The sequence below is a fragment of the Pseudophryne corroboree genome, chromosome 5, assembly GCF_028390025.1.
Source record: "Pseudophryne corroboree isolate aPseCor3 chromosome 5, aPseCor3.hap2, whole genome shotgun sequence".
Taxonomy (NCBI): Eukaryota; Metazoa; Chordata; class Amphibia; order Anura; family Myobatrachidae; genus Pseudophryne; species Pseudophryne corroboree.
The window spans coordinates 186,370,106-186,389,932 of record NC_086448.1 but is presented as its reverse complement, the minus strand read 5'-3'; the positions used below and the strand labels follow the sequence as shown (position 1 = coordinate 186,389,932).

At 49.1% G+C, this 19,827-nt stretch overlaps 1 protein-coding gene across 1 annotated transcript in view; it reads left to right on the top strand.

The window, feature by feature from the left end:
• LARP4B (La ribonucleoprotein 4B) overlaps window positions 1-19,827 on the top strand; it is a 289,455-nt gene that overhangs the window by 118,887 nt on the left and 150,741 nt on the right. Inside the window, exon 3 of the mRNA XM_063921936.1 lies at window positions 3,293-3,422. Within this exon, the coding sequence (XP_063778006.1) occupies window positions 3,342-3,422 (81 nt within the window). The 5' untranslated portion in view covers window positions 3,293-3,341. The remainder of the gene's footprint in view (window positions 1-3,292; window positions 3,423-19,827) is intronic.

Below are 19,827 nucleotides of genomic sequence, written 5' to 3'. Positions count from 1 at the left end.
CCAAATTTTATGTACCCCGAATTTAATGAGAGCACTTATTTTGCTCAAAATAATAGCTGTTATAATTTTTTTTTTTAAATGCATGTAAATGCCATTTAACTCATTTCAAGTACCCAATCTATTTAACCACGTAACTGATGATTTTTCCCCCCCAAAAAAATGCTCAGAAAATGTTTTTTTAATGAGTGAATTAGGTGAAGAACATAAATTTAACCCTATGCAAAATTATTTTAGTTGTTACAAAAAAATATTATTTTGGGAACCTCAAAAGCATTGGTCGGGAACAATGTGACCATAGGAACATCTGTAACACTGCGACCATCGCGATTTTACCTTTTAAAGCCCGGACAGCCCGCAGGTACACAGGGGTGGGGGTTGGGGGGGGGGGGGGGTGCAGTTTTACACTTCCCCAGCAGCTGCTGTTGTCTGCAGCCGCTGGTGGGTGAAGGGGGGGGGGGGGATCTTGCTATGCTCAACAATCAGCAGTGATCAGCAGCACAGCAACACTGAGGGGAGGGTGCAGGGAGGCAGAGGGACCTTCCGGTCCCTCTGACAGCAGCAGCGGAGGGAAGTTTCCCTTCCATGCCGCTGCTAGCACTGTTTCTGACTGGCCGCATCCTGTGCGACCATGCCAGGCAAGTGGTTAATATGACTTCTAATATACTACTATACTGTTAAGCAATGTTAGTTCGTAATTTTTTTGGGGTACAGGCTGATTTCCCTAATATACATAGAAATATACAGATGAAAATACTCCCTGGCAGGCAAAATTATACCTAATGGTCATTTTCATTTTTTAACAAGAGAATTATAATTAAACATGAAAATACTCGTACAGGCAATCAAAATCCCATTATTTTTCTTTCATAGCCTTTTAAAGTATACTTTGAGGTTCAGTTTCAACAAAAAAGGGACATAACTTATCTACATTAGGTTAATTATGCTAATTGAACCAACTTTCTTTTTTTTTTGTTTTTTTCACCAAAAGAATTAAGTATAAATTAAAGGAATGTATAATGAACTCTTGGAGTCAGGCAAGATTGACCAAGCATTTTTTACTGGAGTCTCCATATTCTGATTGACAAAAGGTCAAAATTTCGAGGTGATAATATGGATTATGCACTGAGATGTGATTTTTTTTTTTTTTTTCCAGACACACCTCCGAAAAAACAGAGCATCAGTAGTGCCACTTCCCAGCAATTTTTTTTTTTACTTTTGATCCCCTATATCTCAAAAACTGTGAGGCCTAGAGAAGAGGCATTTGGTATGGGATAGTAGCTATGCGGTAGTATCAAGAGTACAAAGTATCATGAAAATCTGAGTTGGTGGGTGTCATGCCTGGGTGAACTGACATGCAATGACCACTGTCCATAAATAATCACAAAAATGTCCTATTAGGGGTACATAAGGACTAGATTCGAGAACGACTGTAGATTGAAAATGGAATTGGAATGGGAAAGTAGAGTAACTACTGCAAGGCTTTAGTGAAGCGCTCAGCAGAATGGAATTACAGGAGGACTCTGTAGGGATTTGTTCAGATTTTTATATAGCTGATAACTGAAATCGGTAGCTTACAGTTTGGAAGATAACAAAGGTGTGTATGATTTTGGATAACTGAATGGGTTCCAAGCGTGATGACATGCTCTTCCTGCAACTCCCTGGTCAGCCAGTGACTGCACGTCATGGATCTTTGGCTCAAAAGACCAACTTGGTGTATCAGGTCTTGTGGCTGGGTCAACTCCTGCTGCACGTGTTCATTTATTGTTTAACCATGTCTCCTGCAATATCTGTCTGAGCATGTGATTTCATTTTGTGTACTTTGACCCAGACTTTCACTTTATCTTTAACACAGTAAGGTTGTGTTTTCCCCTGATGTCTAATGTGTACTTGCCCTGCTTTGTAAGACTGTCATCACTGGATATTCATTCTTGTAATCATATCAGGAGTTCTAGGTTTCAGTTGTATGCGTCACTTTGAAACAAGCTTGTAGGTGTAACTCAGAAATGATCGTTTCATTAGAGACCCACTGTAGTTATTTCCAGGAGGGGGAATGCGTTTTATTCCATCTAAAGTTTTTATATAGCGCAATGTTAACCGTTGTTTCGACTTAATTCCGTGAACAGATTTTTGGTGGTTTGTCTGTTATACCATCCATGTGCTGATTACTGTCCTCTGCATGATGCAAATAAAGACCTAATTATTAATGATCACACAACTCAAATATCACCATTTGACAGTGCTAAACCTTAATGCTTGGAAATGTATTGATTCATTGCATAGCGTACTAATGCAGCATCTTACCAAGCAGTGTATGGAGGTTGTTTCTTAGATTTGACATATTCTTGATGCTTTGTAATTTGCTTCACATGGTCTTCAATGGGAATCATAGGGCAGATATAGTAAGCCTGGAGAAGCAATTAAGAAGTGATTATTGGAAGGTGAAAACGCACCAGCCAATCATTACGGTTTAGAAAAATTACAGGAGCTGATTGGCTGGTCCGTTATCACCTTCCACTTATCACTGCTTTATCACTTGTCCAGGCTTAATACATCTGCCCCAATGTACTTAAGGGCCCTACACATTTAACGATCCGCCGCCGAGCTGCCCGACGGCGTATACGGCCGACAGGCGACCCGGCGGCGGGGTGGCAGTGACGGGGGAGTGAAGTTCCTCCACTCCCCCCGTCACCAGGCTCCATAGAAGTGCATATTGGCCTGCATGCACAGCCAACGGGGCACCAGCGATGAACGAGCGCGGGGCCGCGCATCGTTTATCGCTAGTGCCTCCACACTGAAAGATATGAACGATATCTCGTTCATTAATTAACGAGATCGTTCATGTCTTTCAGTCAGATCGACCAGTGTGTAGGGCCTATTAGCCCCAAGATGCTTTAAACATAAAAAGAAAGAGATGCCGCGCTAATGAAAAGAAATATGACCAGAAACCACATATCCCTGCTGTTGCAGACAGTTGTAATCATTGCACCAATGCCATTTCTTACATGCAGCACTAAGCACATGGCACCTTGCTAGTGTAGCTGGTTGGTAGTGTATGCAATAGAACGTCTGTGGTCATCACACTGTGATCAACACGGCTGGTACCCACCCACCCACTAAGAACTCGATGGGTATCTGCTGAACATCCTCCACCACTATTACTCTGAGGCAAACATTGACTGGAACGCTCCTACCTTTTCTACCATCTTACCAAGTTCTACAGTAGTCTTGTGCGTTTTGAATACCATATATTACAACTACCTTGTTTTTATTTATTTATTTTTATTTCCTGCAGCTTTCTGCGGTGACTCGTTTTCTCTGAGGAGCCTAGAAGCAGACGGCTCATGACTTCAGATCAGGATACTAAAGTTGTGGCTGAACCGCAGGTGCAGCAAGTCCAAGAAGCCAAAGACAGTTCACATCTTGTAAGTACTAGTTTAGTAAAGCTCTGCCTGACTGCTACTTTTACATGTGTGTTCTCTTCCTTTGCTATATAATACCTCACTCTTGTGTCTGTCCGAGCTATAAGTATGCTGCAGGTGAAGGTTGTTGGCACAGCTGATAGGACAACAACCTACATCCTGCAGCAGCTATTGCTATAACTTTCTGAGCTGGAAGTATCATTGTTACAGCAGAGGTGAGTTGATTTTCCCATTCCTTAGATGCATGTGGTTTTTGAACTTTTTGATACCAGATCTGTCTTGACAAGACACATCTGCCTCAGAATGAGAATCGCAGCCTAATTTTAATCGGTTACTGTAAGCCAAACATTCCCTGCATAAAACCAGCCTATCAAAGTAGCGAATTACTTAAAAACCCAATGTCCGTGTTGCACGGAGCTGAATATGACAAGTTACTGTGCTCTTTGAATACACAAATGAAGATATAGTAACACACTGAAATATCTCCTATATAATAGCCCAGATCTGTCACTCTGTGACTGTGTGGATAACGCTGGGCGTGGCTAGGAGCTCTCATTGGGTTAGCAGCAGGTTTATCACACCCAGTCCACAGCTGATTGGGTGAGAAATGCCGTCCCACACAGGTTACATCAAATGGGAGGCTCTGCCCTTTGGCTGCTGTGTGTTCCCAGAGCAGAATTAACAATGGGGCTGATGGAGCTGCAGCTCCAGGTCCACACCCCAAAATAGGCCCACTGCATCTGCAGCAAAATAACCTCCAATAATTTACAGAGAAAAATCGGTACACATTCGAAAAGGGGGTGTGGCCATGCCCCCTTTCCCGATACTTTCAATGGAAGTTTGGAGAGCCAAAAATGGGTACAGACCATAAAAAAAAGGTACTGTTGGAGGATATGATACTGCATCTGCAGCAAGTCTCTGCGCTGTAGATGGGGGGGGGGGGGGGGGAATCCTTTTACTGCAGCGTCCTATGTCCTGCTGCCAGTCCGCCTGCCCCCTCCAGCATCAACATTCCCCACACCCTAGCCGCGGCGCAGGTGGAACAAAAGTTGCTGCGGCCACCGACATAGATGAGTATGAAAGCGGCGTAGCGGAAGGCTTTCATAGCCCTCCCTGCGCATCATACTCTCTGAGCCCCAGAGCCTCCTCTGTGCGTGATGTCACAGAAGTGCCTCCCCGCCACACGTAGGCCCTGACTCCGCAACGCAGTACCTGGGCTGTCGGCCTGGAAGCCCCGAGATGAATAATGTAACGGATAGAGTGGGTGATATTGCGGAGGGTAGTGTCTGGACGCTGAATCAATGTAAAAGGTGACAGTGCTGTGGAGTGTCACTGACCCTGCACAGCACTCTCGCCTTTTACATTGATTCAGTGAGTCAGTCAGTTCTGCCAGCCAGTCAGTCACTATTGTTGGCGCCGGTGTCCCAAATTACAGGGAAGTAGATGCACTAAAACTACAGCTACCAGCAGCCCTTAGCGCTGAAGCATTCCGGCGCTAAGGCCTGCTGGGAGCTGTAGTTTGAGTGCATCATCTTCCCTGTAATGTGACGCGTTGGGACACCGGCGCTAACAATAGTGACTGGTTGCTTGGCTGCTGTGCGAGTCTCCGGGAGAGCCACTGCCAAAGGGAGGACAGAAGCTTAGCTGCTTCCAGGAGGAGAAGTATTACTCGCCCCTCCCCCACTCGCAGTACCTCCAGGCCCCATCCATGGCAACCCCCTCCACCACCCGCGGTGGCTCCGGACCCCCTCCCCCACCCGCCGCACCCGCGGTGGCTCCAGCCCCTCCCCCCCCGGTGGCTCCAGCCCCTCCCCCCCCGGTGGCTCCAGCCCCCCACCCGCGGTGGCTCCAGCCCCCCACCCGCGGTGGCTCCAGCCCCTCCCCCGCGGCACCCACGCACCAGCCCCTTCCCCACCCGTGGCTGCCCTGCACCCGCCACTCCCCCATCCACAGCACCTACTAGGTGATTCATCAGGCCCTGCGTGCACTGTTTACGCTGCCGCAAGGGGCTACGACCCCTTAACCATCACACGCCCTTTGTCCGTGCAATATTTAACAACTCTCACAATTATGATTGGAGGAATCACCTAATAAATGCAATATAATCTTAAAACAAAAGCAAAATACCTCAGTCATAGCAATCTCGCTTAAGTTTTGTAGAATATGCTACCTGACTAAGGTTAGTAGGTAAAGGTCAACTGATAACAATCATCGGAAGATTGAACCGCAAGAACTGACCGTTTCTAAAATCTTTACTTTTTTAAACCCTTTTCTCTGACGTCCTAGTGGATGCTGGGTACTCCGTAAGGACCATGGGGAATAGACGGGCTCCGCAGGAGACTGGGCACTCTAAAGAAAAGATTAGGTACTATCTGGTGTGCACTGGCTCCTCCCTCTTTGCCCCTCCTCCAGACCTCAGTTAGAATCTGTGCCCGGCCCGAGCTGGTTGCACACTAGGGGCTCTCCTGAGCTTCTAGTAAAAGTATTTGTTAGGTTTTTTTATTTTCAGTGAGATCTGCTGGCAACAGACTCACTGCTACGAGGGACTGAGGGGAGAGAAGCGAACCTACCTGCTTGCAGCTAGCTTGGGCTTCTAAGGCTACTGGACACCATTAGCTCCAGAGGGATCGAACACTGAGCCCGTGCACGATCATCCGGTCCCGGAGCCGCGCCGCCGTCCCCCTTGCAGAGCCAGAAGCAAGAAGAACATCCTGAAAATCGGCGGCTGAAGACTTCGGTCTTCATTAAGGTAGCGCACAGCACTGCAGCTGTGCGCCATTGCTCCCTATGCACACCACACACTCCGGTCACTGATGGGTTCAGGGCGCTGGGGGGGGGGGCGCGCCCTGGGCTGCAATTAGAGTACCGTCTATGGCAAAAAGCACATAATATAGTCCAATAAACTATATATGTGCAAAATCCCCCGCCATAATATAAATATAAGAGCTGGAGAAGTCCGCCGAGAAGGGGGCGGGGCTATCTCCCTCAGCACACTGGCGCCATTTCCTCTTCACAGCTCCGCTGGAAGATAGCTCCCCAGGCTCTCCCCTGCAGTTTCTAGGCTCAAAGGGTAAAAAAGAGAGGGGAGGGCACTAAATTTAGGCGCAAATTGTATATGTAAAGCAGCTATAGGGAAAAATCACTTTGTGTTAATGTACATCCCTGACTATATAGCGCTGTGATGTGTGCTGGCATACTCTCTCTCTGTCTCCCCAAAGGACTTTGTGGGGTCCTGTCCTCAGTCAGAGCATTCCCTGTGTGTGTGTGCGGTGTGTCGGTACGGCTGTGTCGACATGTTTGATGAGGACGCTTACGTGGAGGCGGAGCAGGTGCCGATAAGTGTGATGTCGCCCCCTACGGGGCCGACACCTGAGTGGATGGATAGGTGGAAGGTATTAACAGACCGTGTCAACTCCTTACATAAAAGGTTCGATGACGCAGCAGCTTTGGGACAGCCGGCATCTAAGCCCGCGCCTGCCCAGGCATCTCAGAGGCCGTCAGGGGCTCAAAAACGCCCGCTACCTCAGATGGCTGACACAGATGTCGCCACGGAGTCTGACTCCAGTGTCGACGAGGATGAGACAAATATACAATCCACTAGTGCCATCCGATGCATGATTACGGCAATGAAAAATGTGTTGCACATTTCTGACATTAACCCGGTTACCACAAAAAAGGGTATTATGTTTGGGGAGAAAAAGCAGCCTGTGACTTTTCCCCCATCTGATGAGTTAAACGAATTGTGTGAAGAAGCGTGGGGTTCCCCAGATAAGAAACTAGTAATTTCTAAGCGGTTACTAATGGCGTACCCTTTCCCGCCAACGGATAGGTTACGCTGGGAGACATCCCCTAAGGTGGACAAAGCGCTCACACGCTTATCAAAAAAGGTGGCACTGCCGTCTCAGGATACGGCCGCCTTAAAGGAGCCTGCAGATAGAAAGCAGGAGGCTATCCTGAAGTCTGTATATACACACTCAGGTACTATACTGAGACCTGCTATTGCTTCAGCGTGGATGTGCAGTGCTGCAGCAGCGTGGTCTGATTCCCTGTCTGATAACATTGATTCCCTTGACAGGGACACTATATTGCTAACCATAGAGCATATTAAAGACGTAGTCTTATATACGAGAGATGCACAGAGGAACATTTGCCGGCTGGCATCTAGAATTAATGCGATGTCCATTTCTGCCAGGAGAGTATTATGGACTCGGCAGTGGACGGGTAATGCTGATTCTAAAAGGCACATGGAGGTTTTGCCTTACAAGGGTGAGGAATTGTTTGGGGACGGTCTTTCGGACCTCGTATCCACAGCAACAGCTGGGAAGTCGACTTTTTTACCTCAGGTTCCCTCACAGCCTAAGAAAGCACCGTATTATCAAGTACAGTCCTTTCGGCCTCAGAAAGGCAAGCGGGTTAGAGGCGCGTCCTTTCTGCCCAGAGGCAGGGGTAGAGGGAAAAAGCTGCACCATACAGCCAGTTCCCAAGAACAAAAATCCTCCCCTGCTTCCACTAAGTCTACCGCATGACGCTGGGGCTCCACATGTGGAGCCAGGTGCGGTGGGTGCCCGTCTCCGGAACTTCAGCGACCAGTGGGTTCGCTCACAGGTGGATCTCTGGGTTCTACAAGTGGTATCTCAGGGATACATGCTGGAATTCGAGATGTCTCCCCCTCGCCGTTACCTCAAATCAGCCTTGCCAGCTACTCCCCAGGACAGGGAGGTAGTACTGGCGGCAATTCACAAGCTGTACCTCCAGCAGGTGATAATAAAAGTTCCCCTCCAACAGGGACGGGGTTACTATTCCACAATGTTTGTGGTACCGAAACCAGACGGTTCGGTGAGACCCATTCTAAATTTGAAATCCTTGAAAACTTATATAAGGAAGTTCAAGTTCAAAATGGAATCGCTCAGGGCGGTTATTGCAAGCCTGGAAGAGGGGGATTACATGGTATCACTGGACATCAAGGATGCTTACCTACATGTCCCCATTTACCCACCTCACCAGGTGTACCTCCGTTTTGTGGTACAGGACTGCCATTACCAATTCCAGACGTTGCCGTTTGGTCTGTCCACGGCACCGAGGGTATTTACCAAAGTAATGGCCGAAATGATACTCCTTCGAAAGAAGGGAGTTATAATTATCCCGTACTTGGACAATCTCCTTATAAATGCGAGGTCCAGGGAGCAGTTGTTGGTCGGAGTAGCACTATCTCAGGAAGTGCTACAACAGCACGGCTGGATTCTGAATATCCAAAAGTCGCAGCTGGTTCCTACGACGCGTCTGCTGTTCCTGGGTATGATTCTGGACACAGAACAGAAGAAGGTGTTTCTCCCGGAGGAGAAGGCCAAGGAGTTGTCATCTCTGGTCAGAGACCTCCTAAAACCAAAACAGGTGTCGGTGCATCACTGCACGCGAGTCCTGGGAAAGATGGTAGCTTCTTACGAGGCAATTCCATTTGGCAGATTCCATGCACGGATCTTTCAGTGGGATCTGTTAGACAAGTGGTCCGGATCGCATCTTCAGATGCATCGGCTGATCACCTTGTCCCCGAGGGCCAGGGTGTCTCTGCTGTGGTGGCTGCAGAGTGCTCATCTACTCGAGAGCCGCAGATTCGGCATACAGGACTGGGTCCTGGTGACCACGGATGCAAGCCTCCGAGGTTGGGGGGCTGTCACTCATGGAAGAAACTTCCAAGGACAATGGTCGAGTCAGGAAGCTTCCCTACACATAAATATTCTGGAACTAAGGGCCATTTACAATGCCTTAAGTCAAGCAAAACCCCTGCTTCAAAACCAGCCGGTGCTGATTCAGTCAGACAACATCACGGCGGTCGCCCATGTAAACCGACAGGGCGGCACAAGAAGCAGGATGGCGATGGCAGAAGCCACAAGGATTCTCCGATGGGCGGAAAATCACGTGATAGCACTGTCAGCAGTGTTCATTCCGGGAGTGGACAACTGGGAAGCAGACTTCCTCAGCAGGCACGACCTCCACCCGGGAGAGTGGGGACTTCATCCAGAAGTCTTCCAGCTGATTGTAAATCGTTGGGAAAGGCCACAGGTGGACATGATGGCGTCCCGCCTCAACAAAAAGCTAAAAAGATATTGCGCCAGGTCAAGGGACCCTCAGGCGATAGCTGTGGACGCTCTAGTGACACCGTGGGTGTACCAGTCGGTTTATGTGTTCCCTCCTCTTCCTCTCATACCAAAGGTACTGAGGATAATAAGAGAGAGAGGAGTAAGAACTATACTCATCATTCCGAATTGGCCAAAAAGGACTTGGTACCCGGAACTACAAGAAATGATCTCAGAGGACCATTGGCCTCTGCCGCTCCGACAGGACCTGCTACAGCAGGGGCCCTGTCTGTTCCAAGACTTACCGCAGCTGCGTTTGACGGCATGGCGGTTGAACGCCGGATCCTAATGGAAAAGGGCATTCCGGTTGAAGTCATTCCTACGCTGATAAAAGCTAGGAAGGATGTGACGGCAAAACATTATCACCGCATATGGCGAAAATATGTTGCTTGGTGTGAGGCTTTGAAGGCCCCAACAGAAGAATTTCAGCTGGGTCGATTGCTGCACTTCCTACAGTCGGGAGTGACTATGGGCCTAAAATTGGGATCCATTAAAGTCCAGATTTCGTCCCTGTCTATTTTCTTTCAAAAAGAACTGGCTTCACTGCCTGAAGTTCAGACGTTTGTTAAGGGAGTGCTGCATATTCAGCCCCCTTTTGTGCCTCCAGTGGCACCTTGGGATCTCAACGTTGTGTTGGATTTCCTAAAATCACATTGGTTTGAGCCACTTCAGACCGTGGAGTTGAAATATCTCACGTGGAAAGTGGTCATGCTTTTGGCCTTGGCTTCGGCTAGGCGTGTGTCAGAATTGGCGGCTTTGTCATGTAAAAGCCCCTATCTGATCTTCCATATGGACAGGGCAGAATTGAGGACTCGTCCCCAATTTCTCCCTAAGGTGGTATCAGCGTTTCATTTGAACCAACCTATTGTGGTGCCTGCGGCTACTCAGGACTTGGAGGCTTCCAAGCTGCTGGATGTAGTCCGGGCCCTGAAAAGCTATGTTTCCAGGACGGCTAGAGTCAGAAAAACTGACTCGCTGTTTATCCTGCATGCACCCAACAAGCTGGGTGCTCCTGCTTCTAAGCAGACTATTGCTCGCTGGATCTGTTGCACGATTCAACTTGCACATTCTGCGGCTGGACTGCCGCATCCTAAATCAGTCAAAGCCCATTCCACGAAGAAGGTGGGCTCTTCTTGGGCGGCTGCCCGAGGGGTCTCGGCTTTACATCTTTGCCGAGCTGCTACCTGGTCGGGATCAAACACGTTTGCAAAATTCTACAAGTTTGATACCCTGGCTGAGGAGGACCTTGAGTTTGCTCATTCGGTGCTACAGAGTCATCCGCACTCTCCCGCCCGTTTGGGAGCTTTGGTATAATCCCCATGGTCCTTACGGAGTACCCAGCATCCACTAGGACGTCAGAGAAAATAAGATTTTACTCACCGGTAAATCTATTTCTCGTAGTCCGTCTTGGATGCTGGGAGCCCGTCCCAAGTGCGGATTGTCTGCAATACTTGTATATAGTTATTGCTTAACTAAAGGGTTATTGTTATGAGCCATCTGTTCAGTGAGGCTCAGTTGTTATTCATACTGTTAACTGGGTATAGTTATCACGAGTTGTACGGTGTGATTGGTGTGGCTGGTATGAGTCTTACCCTGGATTCCAAATCCTTTCCTTGTAGTGTCAGCTCTTCCGGGGCACAGTTTCCCTAACTGAGGTCTGGAGGAGGGGCATAGAGGGAGGAGCCAGTGCACACCAGATAGTACCTAATCTTTCTTTTAGAGTGCCCAGTCTCCTGCGGAGCCCGTCTATTCCCCATGGTCCTTACGGAGTACCCAGCATCCACTACGGACTGCGAGAAATAGATTTACCGGTGAGTAAAATCTTATTTTCTCTGACGTCCTAGTGGATGCTGGGACTTCCGTAAGGACCATGGGGAATAGCGGCTCCGCAGGAGACTGGGCACAAAAAGTAAAAGCTTTAGACTAGCTGGTGTGCACTGGCTCCTCCCCCTATGACCCTCCTCCAAGCCTCAGTTAGATTTTTGTGCCCGAACGAGAAGGGTGCATGCTAGGTGGCTCTCCTGAGCTGCTTAGAAGTAAAAGTTTAAATAGGTTTTTTATTTTCAGTGAGTCCTGCTGGCAACAGGCTCACTGCATCGTGGGACTAAGGGGAGAAGAAGCGAACTCACCTGCGTGCAGAGTGGATTGGGCTTCTTGGCTACTGGACATTAGCTCCAGAGGGACGATCACAGGTTCAGCCTGGATGGGTCCCGGAGCCGCGCCGCCGGCCCCCTTACAGAGCCAGAAGAGCGAAGAGGTCCGGAGAAATCGGCGGCAGAAGACGTTCCTGTCTTCAGACTAAGGTGTGCGCCATTGCTCTCAGCACACTTCACACTCCGGTCACTGAGGGTGCAGGGCACTGGGGGGGGGCGCCCTGAGACGCAATAAAACATGTTTAAACCTTATATGGCTAAAGAAATACATCACATATAGCTCCTGGGCTATATGGATGCATTTCACCCCTGCCAGTTTTCCTAAAAAAAGCGGGAGAAAAGGCCGCCGTGAAGGGGGCGAAGCCTATCTCCTCAGCACACAAGCGCCATTTTCCCTCACAGTACCGCTGGAAGGAAGGCTCCCAGACTCTCCCCTGCAGTCCTGCTACAGAATCAGGGTAAAACAAGAGAGGGGGGGCACTATTGGCAGCTAATATAAAACAGCAGCTATAAAGGGAGTAACACTTACATAAGGTTATCCCTGTATATATATATATAGCGCTCTGGTGTGTGCTGGCAAACTCTCCCTCTGTCTCCCCAAAGGGCTCGTGGGGTCCTGTCCTCTTTCAGAGCATTCCCTGTGTGTGTGCTGGGTGTCGGTACGATTGTGTCGACATGTATGAGGAGGAAAATGATGTGGAAGCAGAGCAATTGCCTGTGTTAGTGATGTCACCCCCTAGGGAGTCGACACCTGACTGGATGGTCGTGTTTAAAGAATTACGTGACAGTGTCAGCACTTTGCAAAAAACTGTTGACGACATGAGACAGCCGGCAAATCAATTAGTGCCTGTTCAGGCGTCTCAGACACCGTCGGGGGCGCTAAAACGCCCGTTACCTCAGATGGTCGACACAGACCCAGACACGGATACTGAATCCAGTGTTGACGGTGAGGAGACAAACGTAATGTCCAGTAGGGCCACACGTTACATGATCACGGCAATGAAGGAGGCATTGAATATTTCTGACACTAAAAGTACCACAAAAAAGGGTATTATGTGGGGTGTGAAAAAACTACCAGTAGTTTTTCCTGAATCAGATGAATTAAATGAGGTGTGTGATAAAGCGTGGTTTTCCCCCGATAAAAAAACTGCTGATTTCTAATAAATTATTGGCACTATACCCTTTCCCGCCAGAGGTTAGGGCACGTTGGGAAACACCCCCTAGGGTAGATAAGGCGCTCACACGCTTATCAAAACAAGTGGCGTTACCGTCTCCCGATACGGCCGCCCTTAAGGAACCAACTGATAGAAGGCTGGAAAATATCCTAAAAGGTATATACACACATACTGGTGTTATACTGCGACCAGCAATCGCCTCAGCCTGGATGTGCAGTGCTGGAGTGGCTTGGTCGGATTCCCTGACTGAAAATATTGATACCCTGGATAGGGACAGTATATTATTAACTATAGAGCATTTAAAGGATGCATTACTATATATGCGAGATGCACAGAGGGATATTTGCACCCTGGCATCTAGAGTGAGTGCGATGTCCATTTCTGCCAGAAGAGCATTATGGACGCGACAGTGGTCAGGTGATGCGGATTCCAAACGACATATGGAAGTATTGCCGTATAAAGGGGAGGAGTTATTTGGGGTCGGTCTATCGGACCTGGTGGCCACAGCAACGGCTGGAAAATCCACCTTTTTACCCCAGGTCACCTCTCAGCAAAAAAAGACACCGTCTTTTCAAACTCAGTCCTTTCGTTCCCATAAGGGCAAGCGGGCAAAAGGCCACTCATTTCTGCCCCGGGGCAGAGGAAGGGGAAAAAGACTGCACCAGGCAGCCTCTTCCCAGGAGCAGAAGCCCTCCCCCGCTTCTGCCAAGTCTTCAGCATGACGCTGGGGCCTTACAAGCGGACTCAGGCACGGTGGGGGGCCGTCTCAAGAATTTCAGCGCGCAGTGGGCTCACTCGCAAGTGGACCCCTGGATCCTGCAGGTAGTATCACAGGGGTACAAATTGGAATTCGAGACGTCTCCCCCTCGCCGGTTCCTGAAGTCTGCTCTACCAACGTCTCCCTCCGACAGGGAGGCGGTAGTGGAAGCTATTCACAAGCTGTATTCCCAGCAGGTGATAATCAAGGTACCCCTCCTACAACAGGGAAAGGGGTATTATTCCACGCTGTTTGTGGTACCGAAGCCGGACGGCTCGGTGAGACCAATTTTAAATCTAAAATCCTTGAGTCACTCAGAGCAGTGATAGCGAACCTGGAAGAAGGGGACTATATGGTGTCTCTGGACATCAAAGATGCTTATCTCCATGTCCCAATCTACCCTTCTCACCAAGGGTACCTCAGGTTTGTGGTACAAAACTGTCATTATCAGTTTCAGACGCTGCCGTTTGGATTGTCCACGGCACCACGGGTCTTTACCAAGGTAATGGCCAAAATGATTATTCTTCTTCGAAGAAAAGGCGTCTTAATTATCCCTTACTTGGACGATCTCCTGATAAGGGCAAGGTCCAGGGAACAGTTAGAGGTCGGAGTAGCACTATCTCAGGTAGTGCTACGTCAGCACGGGTGGATCCTAAATATCCCAAAATCACAGCTGATTCCAACAACACGTCTACTGTTCCTGGGGATGATTCTGGACACAGTCCAGAAAAAGGTGTTTCTCCCGGAGGAGAAGGCCAGGGAGTTATCCGAGCTAGTCAGGAAACTCCTAAAACCAGGCCAAGTGTCAGTGCATCAATGCACGAGAGTCCTGGGAAAAATGGTGGCTTCTTACGAAGCGATTCCATTCGGAAGATTCCATGCAAGAACTTTTCAGTGGGATCTGCTGGACAAATGGTCCGGATCGCATCTTCAGATGCATCAGCGGATAACCCTATCTCCAAGGACAAGGGTGTCTCTCCTGTGGTGGTTACAGAGTGCTCATCTTCTAGAGGGCCGCAGATTCGGCATTCAGGATTGGATGCTGGTGACCACCGATGCCAGCCTGAGAGGCTGGGGAGCAGTCACACAGGGACGAAATTTCCAGGGCTTGTGGTCAAGCATGGAAACGTCTCTTCACATAAATATCCTGGAACTAAGGGCCATTTACAATGCCCTAAGTCAAGCAAGGCCTCTGCTTCAGGGTCAGTCGGTATTGATTCAATCGGACAACATCACGGCAGTCGCCCACGTCAACAGACAGGGCGGCACAAGAAGCAGGAGGGCAATGGCAGAAGCTGCAAGGATTCTTCGCTGGGCGGAAAATCATGTGGTGGCACTGTCAGCAGTGTTCATTCCGGGAGTGGACAACTGGGAAGCAGACTTCCTCAGCAGACACGACCTCCACCCGGGGGAGTGGGGACTTCACCCAGAAGTCTTTCAAGTGATTGTAAACCGTTGGGAAAAACCAAAGGTGGACATGATGGCGTCCCGTCTCAACAATAGCGGTGGACGCTCTGGTAACACCGTGGGTGTACCAGTCGGTGTATGTGTTCCCCCCTCTGCCTCTCATTCCAAAAGTACTGAGAATCATAAGAAGGAGAGGAGTGAAGACTATACTCGTGGCTCCGGATTGGCCAAGAAGAACTTGGTACCCGGAACTGCAAGAGATGCTCACGGAGGACCCGTGGCCTCTACCTCTAAGAAAGGACCTGCTCCAGCAGGGACCTTGTCTGTTCCAAGACTTACCGCGGCTGCGTTTGACGGCATGGCGGTTGAACGCCGGATCCTGATGGAAAAAGGCATTCCAGATGAAGTCATCCCTACCCTGATCAAAGCCAGGAAGGATGTAACTGCGTAACATTATCACCGCATTTGGCGAAAATATGTTTCCTGGTGTGAGGCTAAGAAGGCCCCCACAGAGGAATTTCAACTGGGTCGTTTCCTGCATTTCCTGCAAGCAGGACTGTCTATGGGCCTAAAATTAGGATCCATTAAGGTTCAAATTTCGGCCCTGTCGATCTTCTTCCAGAAAGAACTGGCTACATTGCCTGAAGTTCAGACGTTTGTCAAGGGGGGTACTGCATATACAACCTCCTTTTGTGCCACCAGTGGCACCTTGGGATCTCAATGTAGTTTTAGGGTTCCTAAAATCACATTGGTTTGCACCACTCACCACTGTGGAATTAAAATATCTCACATGGAAGGTGGTCATGCTGTTAGCTCTGGCGTCAGCCAGGCGTGTCTCAGAAATGGCGGCTTTGTCATATAAAAGCCCTTACCTAATTTTTCATTCAGACAGGGCAGAACTGAGGACTCGCCCTCAATTTCTCCCTAAGGTGGTTTCAGAGTTTCACATGAACCAGCCTATTGTGGTGCCTGCGGCTACTAGGGACTTGGAGGACTCCAAGTTGCTGGACGTAGTCAGGGCCCTGAAAATATGTTTCCAGTACAATTCAGCTTGCACATTCTGTGGCAGGACTGCCGCAGCCATAATCTGTTAAAGCCCATTCCACAAGAAAAGTGGGCTCATCTTGGGCGGCTGCCCGAGGGGTCTCGGCTTTACAACTTTGCCGAGCAGCTACTTGGTCATGGGCAAACACGTTTGCAAAATTTTACAAATTCGATACCCTGGCTGAGGAGGACCTGGAGGTCTCTCATTCGGTGCTGCAGAGTCATCCGCACTCTCCCGCCCGTTTGGGAGCTTTGGTATAATCCCCATGGTCCTTACGGAAGTCCCAGCATCCACTAGGACGTCAGAGAAAATAAGAATTTACTTACCGATAATTCTATTTCTCATAGTCCGTAGTGGATGCTGGGCGCCCATCCCAAGTGCGGATTGTCTGCAATACTTGTATATAGTTATTGTTTATTGTTGTGAGCCATCTTTTCAGAGGCTCCTACGTTTATCATACTGTTAACTGGGTTCAGATCACAGGTTGTACAGTGTGATTGGTGTGGCTGGTATGAGTCTTACCCGGGATTCAAAATCCTTCCTTATTATGTACGCTCGTCCGGGCACAGTATCCTAACTGAGGCTTGGAGGAGGGTCATAGGGGGAGGAGCCAGTGCACACCAGCTAGTCTAAAGCTTTTACTTTTTGTGCCCAGTCTCCTGCGGAGCCGCTATTCCCCATGGTCCTTACATAAGTCCCAGCATCCACTACGGACTATGAGAAATAGAATTATCGGTAAGTAAATTCTTATTTTTATTTATATAGCGCTCTTTCTCCAATAGGACTCAAGGCGCTTCAAGGTTCCCCTGATAACAACAGGGGGAGGGGTTTTATTCAAGCTTTGTGTGGTCCCGAAACCGGATAGCTCGGTCAGGCCCATCCTGAATCTAAAAATCCCTGAACCTATATCTGAAAGGGTTCAAATTCAAGATGGAATCTCTCCGGGCAGTGATCTCCAGCCTGGAAGGGGGAGTTTTTATGGTGTCAGTAGACATAAAGGATGCATACCTTCATGTCCCCATATATCCTCCTCATCAGGCGTACCTGAGATTTGCTGTACAGGATTGTTCTTACCAATTTCAGGCGTTGCACGGCCCCGACGAGGTAATGGATGAATTGATAGTGCTCCTGCGCGCAAGCAGGGCGTCACAATTATCCCGTACTTGGACGATCTCCTAATAAAGGTGAGTTCAGGGGAAAAATTGTTACAAAGCGTATCTCTCTCCCTGAGAATACTACATCACAGCTGGATCCTAAATCTACCAAAGTCCCAGTTGGTTCCAACAACTCGACTGTCGTTTCTGGGCATGATTCTGGACACAGAAAAACAAAAGGTCTTTCTCCCATAGAAAAAAGCCCAAGTACTCCAGAACATGGTCAGAGACCTGTTAAAGCCGAAAAGAGTGTCAGTTCATCAATGCACTCATGTATTAGTAAAGATGGTGGCGGCCTACGAGGCCATTCCACACGGACTTTTCAGTGGGACCTTCTGGACAAGTGGTCAGGGTCCCACCTGCGCATGCATTGGAAGATTGCCCTGTCCCCCCGGGCCAGGGTCTCTCTCTCTATCTCCTGTGGTGGCTCCAGTGTACTCACCTTCTAGAGGGTCGCAGGTTCGGCACTAGGATTGGGTTCTTGTGACCACGGACGCGAGCCTCCGAGGATGGGGAGCAGTCACACAGGGAAATTTTTTTTAGGGAATACGGTCAAGCCAAGAGGCTTGCCTACACATCAATGTGCTGGAATTAAGGGCCATTTACAACGGCCTCAAACAAGCGGAGAATTTTCTTCGCAACCTACCTGTTCTGATCCAATCAGACAACGTCACGGCAGTGGCGCATGTGAGCCGCCAGGGCGGGACAAAAAAAGCAGAGCAGTGATGGCAGAAGCCAACAGGATTCTTCGCTGGGCGGAAAATCATGTAAGCAAACTGTCAGTGGTCTTCATTCCAGACAACTGGGAAGCAGACTTCCTCAGCAGACACTATCTCCATCCAGGAGAGTGGAAACTTCATCAGGAAGGCTTTACAGAAGTGACAAGTCGTTGGGGACTTCCTTAAATAGGCATGATGGCATCACGCCTCAACAGGAAGATTCGGATGTATTGTCGAGGTCGAGGGACCCTCAGGCAGCGGCGGTGGACGCCCTGGTGACACCGTGGGTGTTTAAGTCGGTCTAGGTGTTCCCTCCACTTCCTCTCATCTCAGAAATATTGAGAATTATAAGACTAACAAGAGTGCAGACGATACTCATTGTTCCAGATTGGCCTCGAAGGGCCCGGTATGCAGATCTTCAGGGGCACCTTCCTCTCAGGGTGGACCTGCTACTACAGAGGCCGTGCGTGTTCCAAGACTTACCGTGGTTACGTTGGACGGCATGGCGGTTGAACACCAAATCCTAGCTAAAAGGGTATTCCAGATCATTCCTACTCTTATTAAAGCTAGAAAAGATGTTACGGCGAATCACTATCACCGTTTCGGGAGAAAATACGTGTCTTGGTGTGAAGCCAAGAATGCTCCTACTGAGGATGTCCAACTAGAACGTTTTATCCATTTTCTACAGACAGGAGTGGATATGGGCCGAAAGTTAGGCTCCGTTAAGGTGCAGATTTCTGCCTTATCCATATTTCTCTAACGTCCTAAGTGGATGCTGGGGACTCCGTAAGGACCATGGGGAATAGCGGCTCCGCAGGAGACTGGGCACATCTAAAGAAAGCTTTAGGACTATCTGGTGTGCACTGGCTCCTCCCCCTATGACCCTCCTCCAAGCCTCAGTTAGATCTCTGTGCCCGAACGAGAAGGGTGCACACTAGGGGCTCTCCTGAGCTTCTTAGTGAAAGTTTTAGTTTAGGTTTTTTAGTTTCAGTGAGACCTGCTGGCAACAGGCTCACTGCATCGAGGGACTAAGGGGAGAAGAAGCGAACTCACCTGCGTGCTGAGTGGATTGGGCTTCTTAGGCTACTGGACATTAGCTCCAGAGGGACGATCACAGGCCCAGCTTGGATGGGTCTCAGAGCCGCGCCGCCGGCCCCCTTACAGAGCCAGAAGGCAGAAGAGGTCCGGAAAATCGGCGGCAGAAGACGAACTGTCTTCAACAAGGTAGCGCACAGCACTGCAGCTGTGCGCCATTGCTCTCAGCACACTTCACACTTCGGTCACTGAGGGTGCAGGGCGCTGGGGGGGGGGGGCGCCCTGAGACGCAATAAAAACACCTTGGATGGCAAAAGAAATGCATCACATATAGCTCCTGGGCTATATGGATGCATTTAACCCCTGCCAGAATACATAGAAAAACGGGTGATAAGGCCGCCGATAAAGGGCGGAGCCTATCTCCTCAGCACACTGGCGCCATTTTCCCTCACAGCTCCGTTGGAGGGAAGCTCCCTGGCTCTCCCCTGCAGTCACTACACTACAGAAAGGGTTAAAAAAGAGAGGGGGGCACTGATTAGGCGCAGTATTAACTATACAGCAGCTATAAGGGGAAAAACACTTATATAAGGTTATCCCTGTATATATATAGCGCTCTGGTGTGTGCTGGCAAACTCTCCCTCTGTCTCCCCAAAGGGCTAGTGGGGTCCTGTCCTCTATCAGAGCATTCCCTGTGTGTGTGCTGTATGTCGGTACTTTTGTGTCGACATGTATGAGGAGAAAAATGATGTGGAGACGTAGCAGATTGCCTGTAATAGTGATGTCACCCCCTATGGGGTCGACACCTGAGTGGATGAACTGTTGGAAGGAA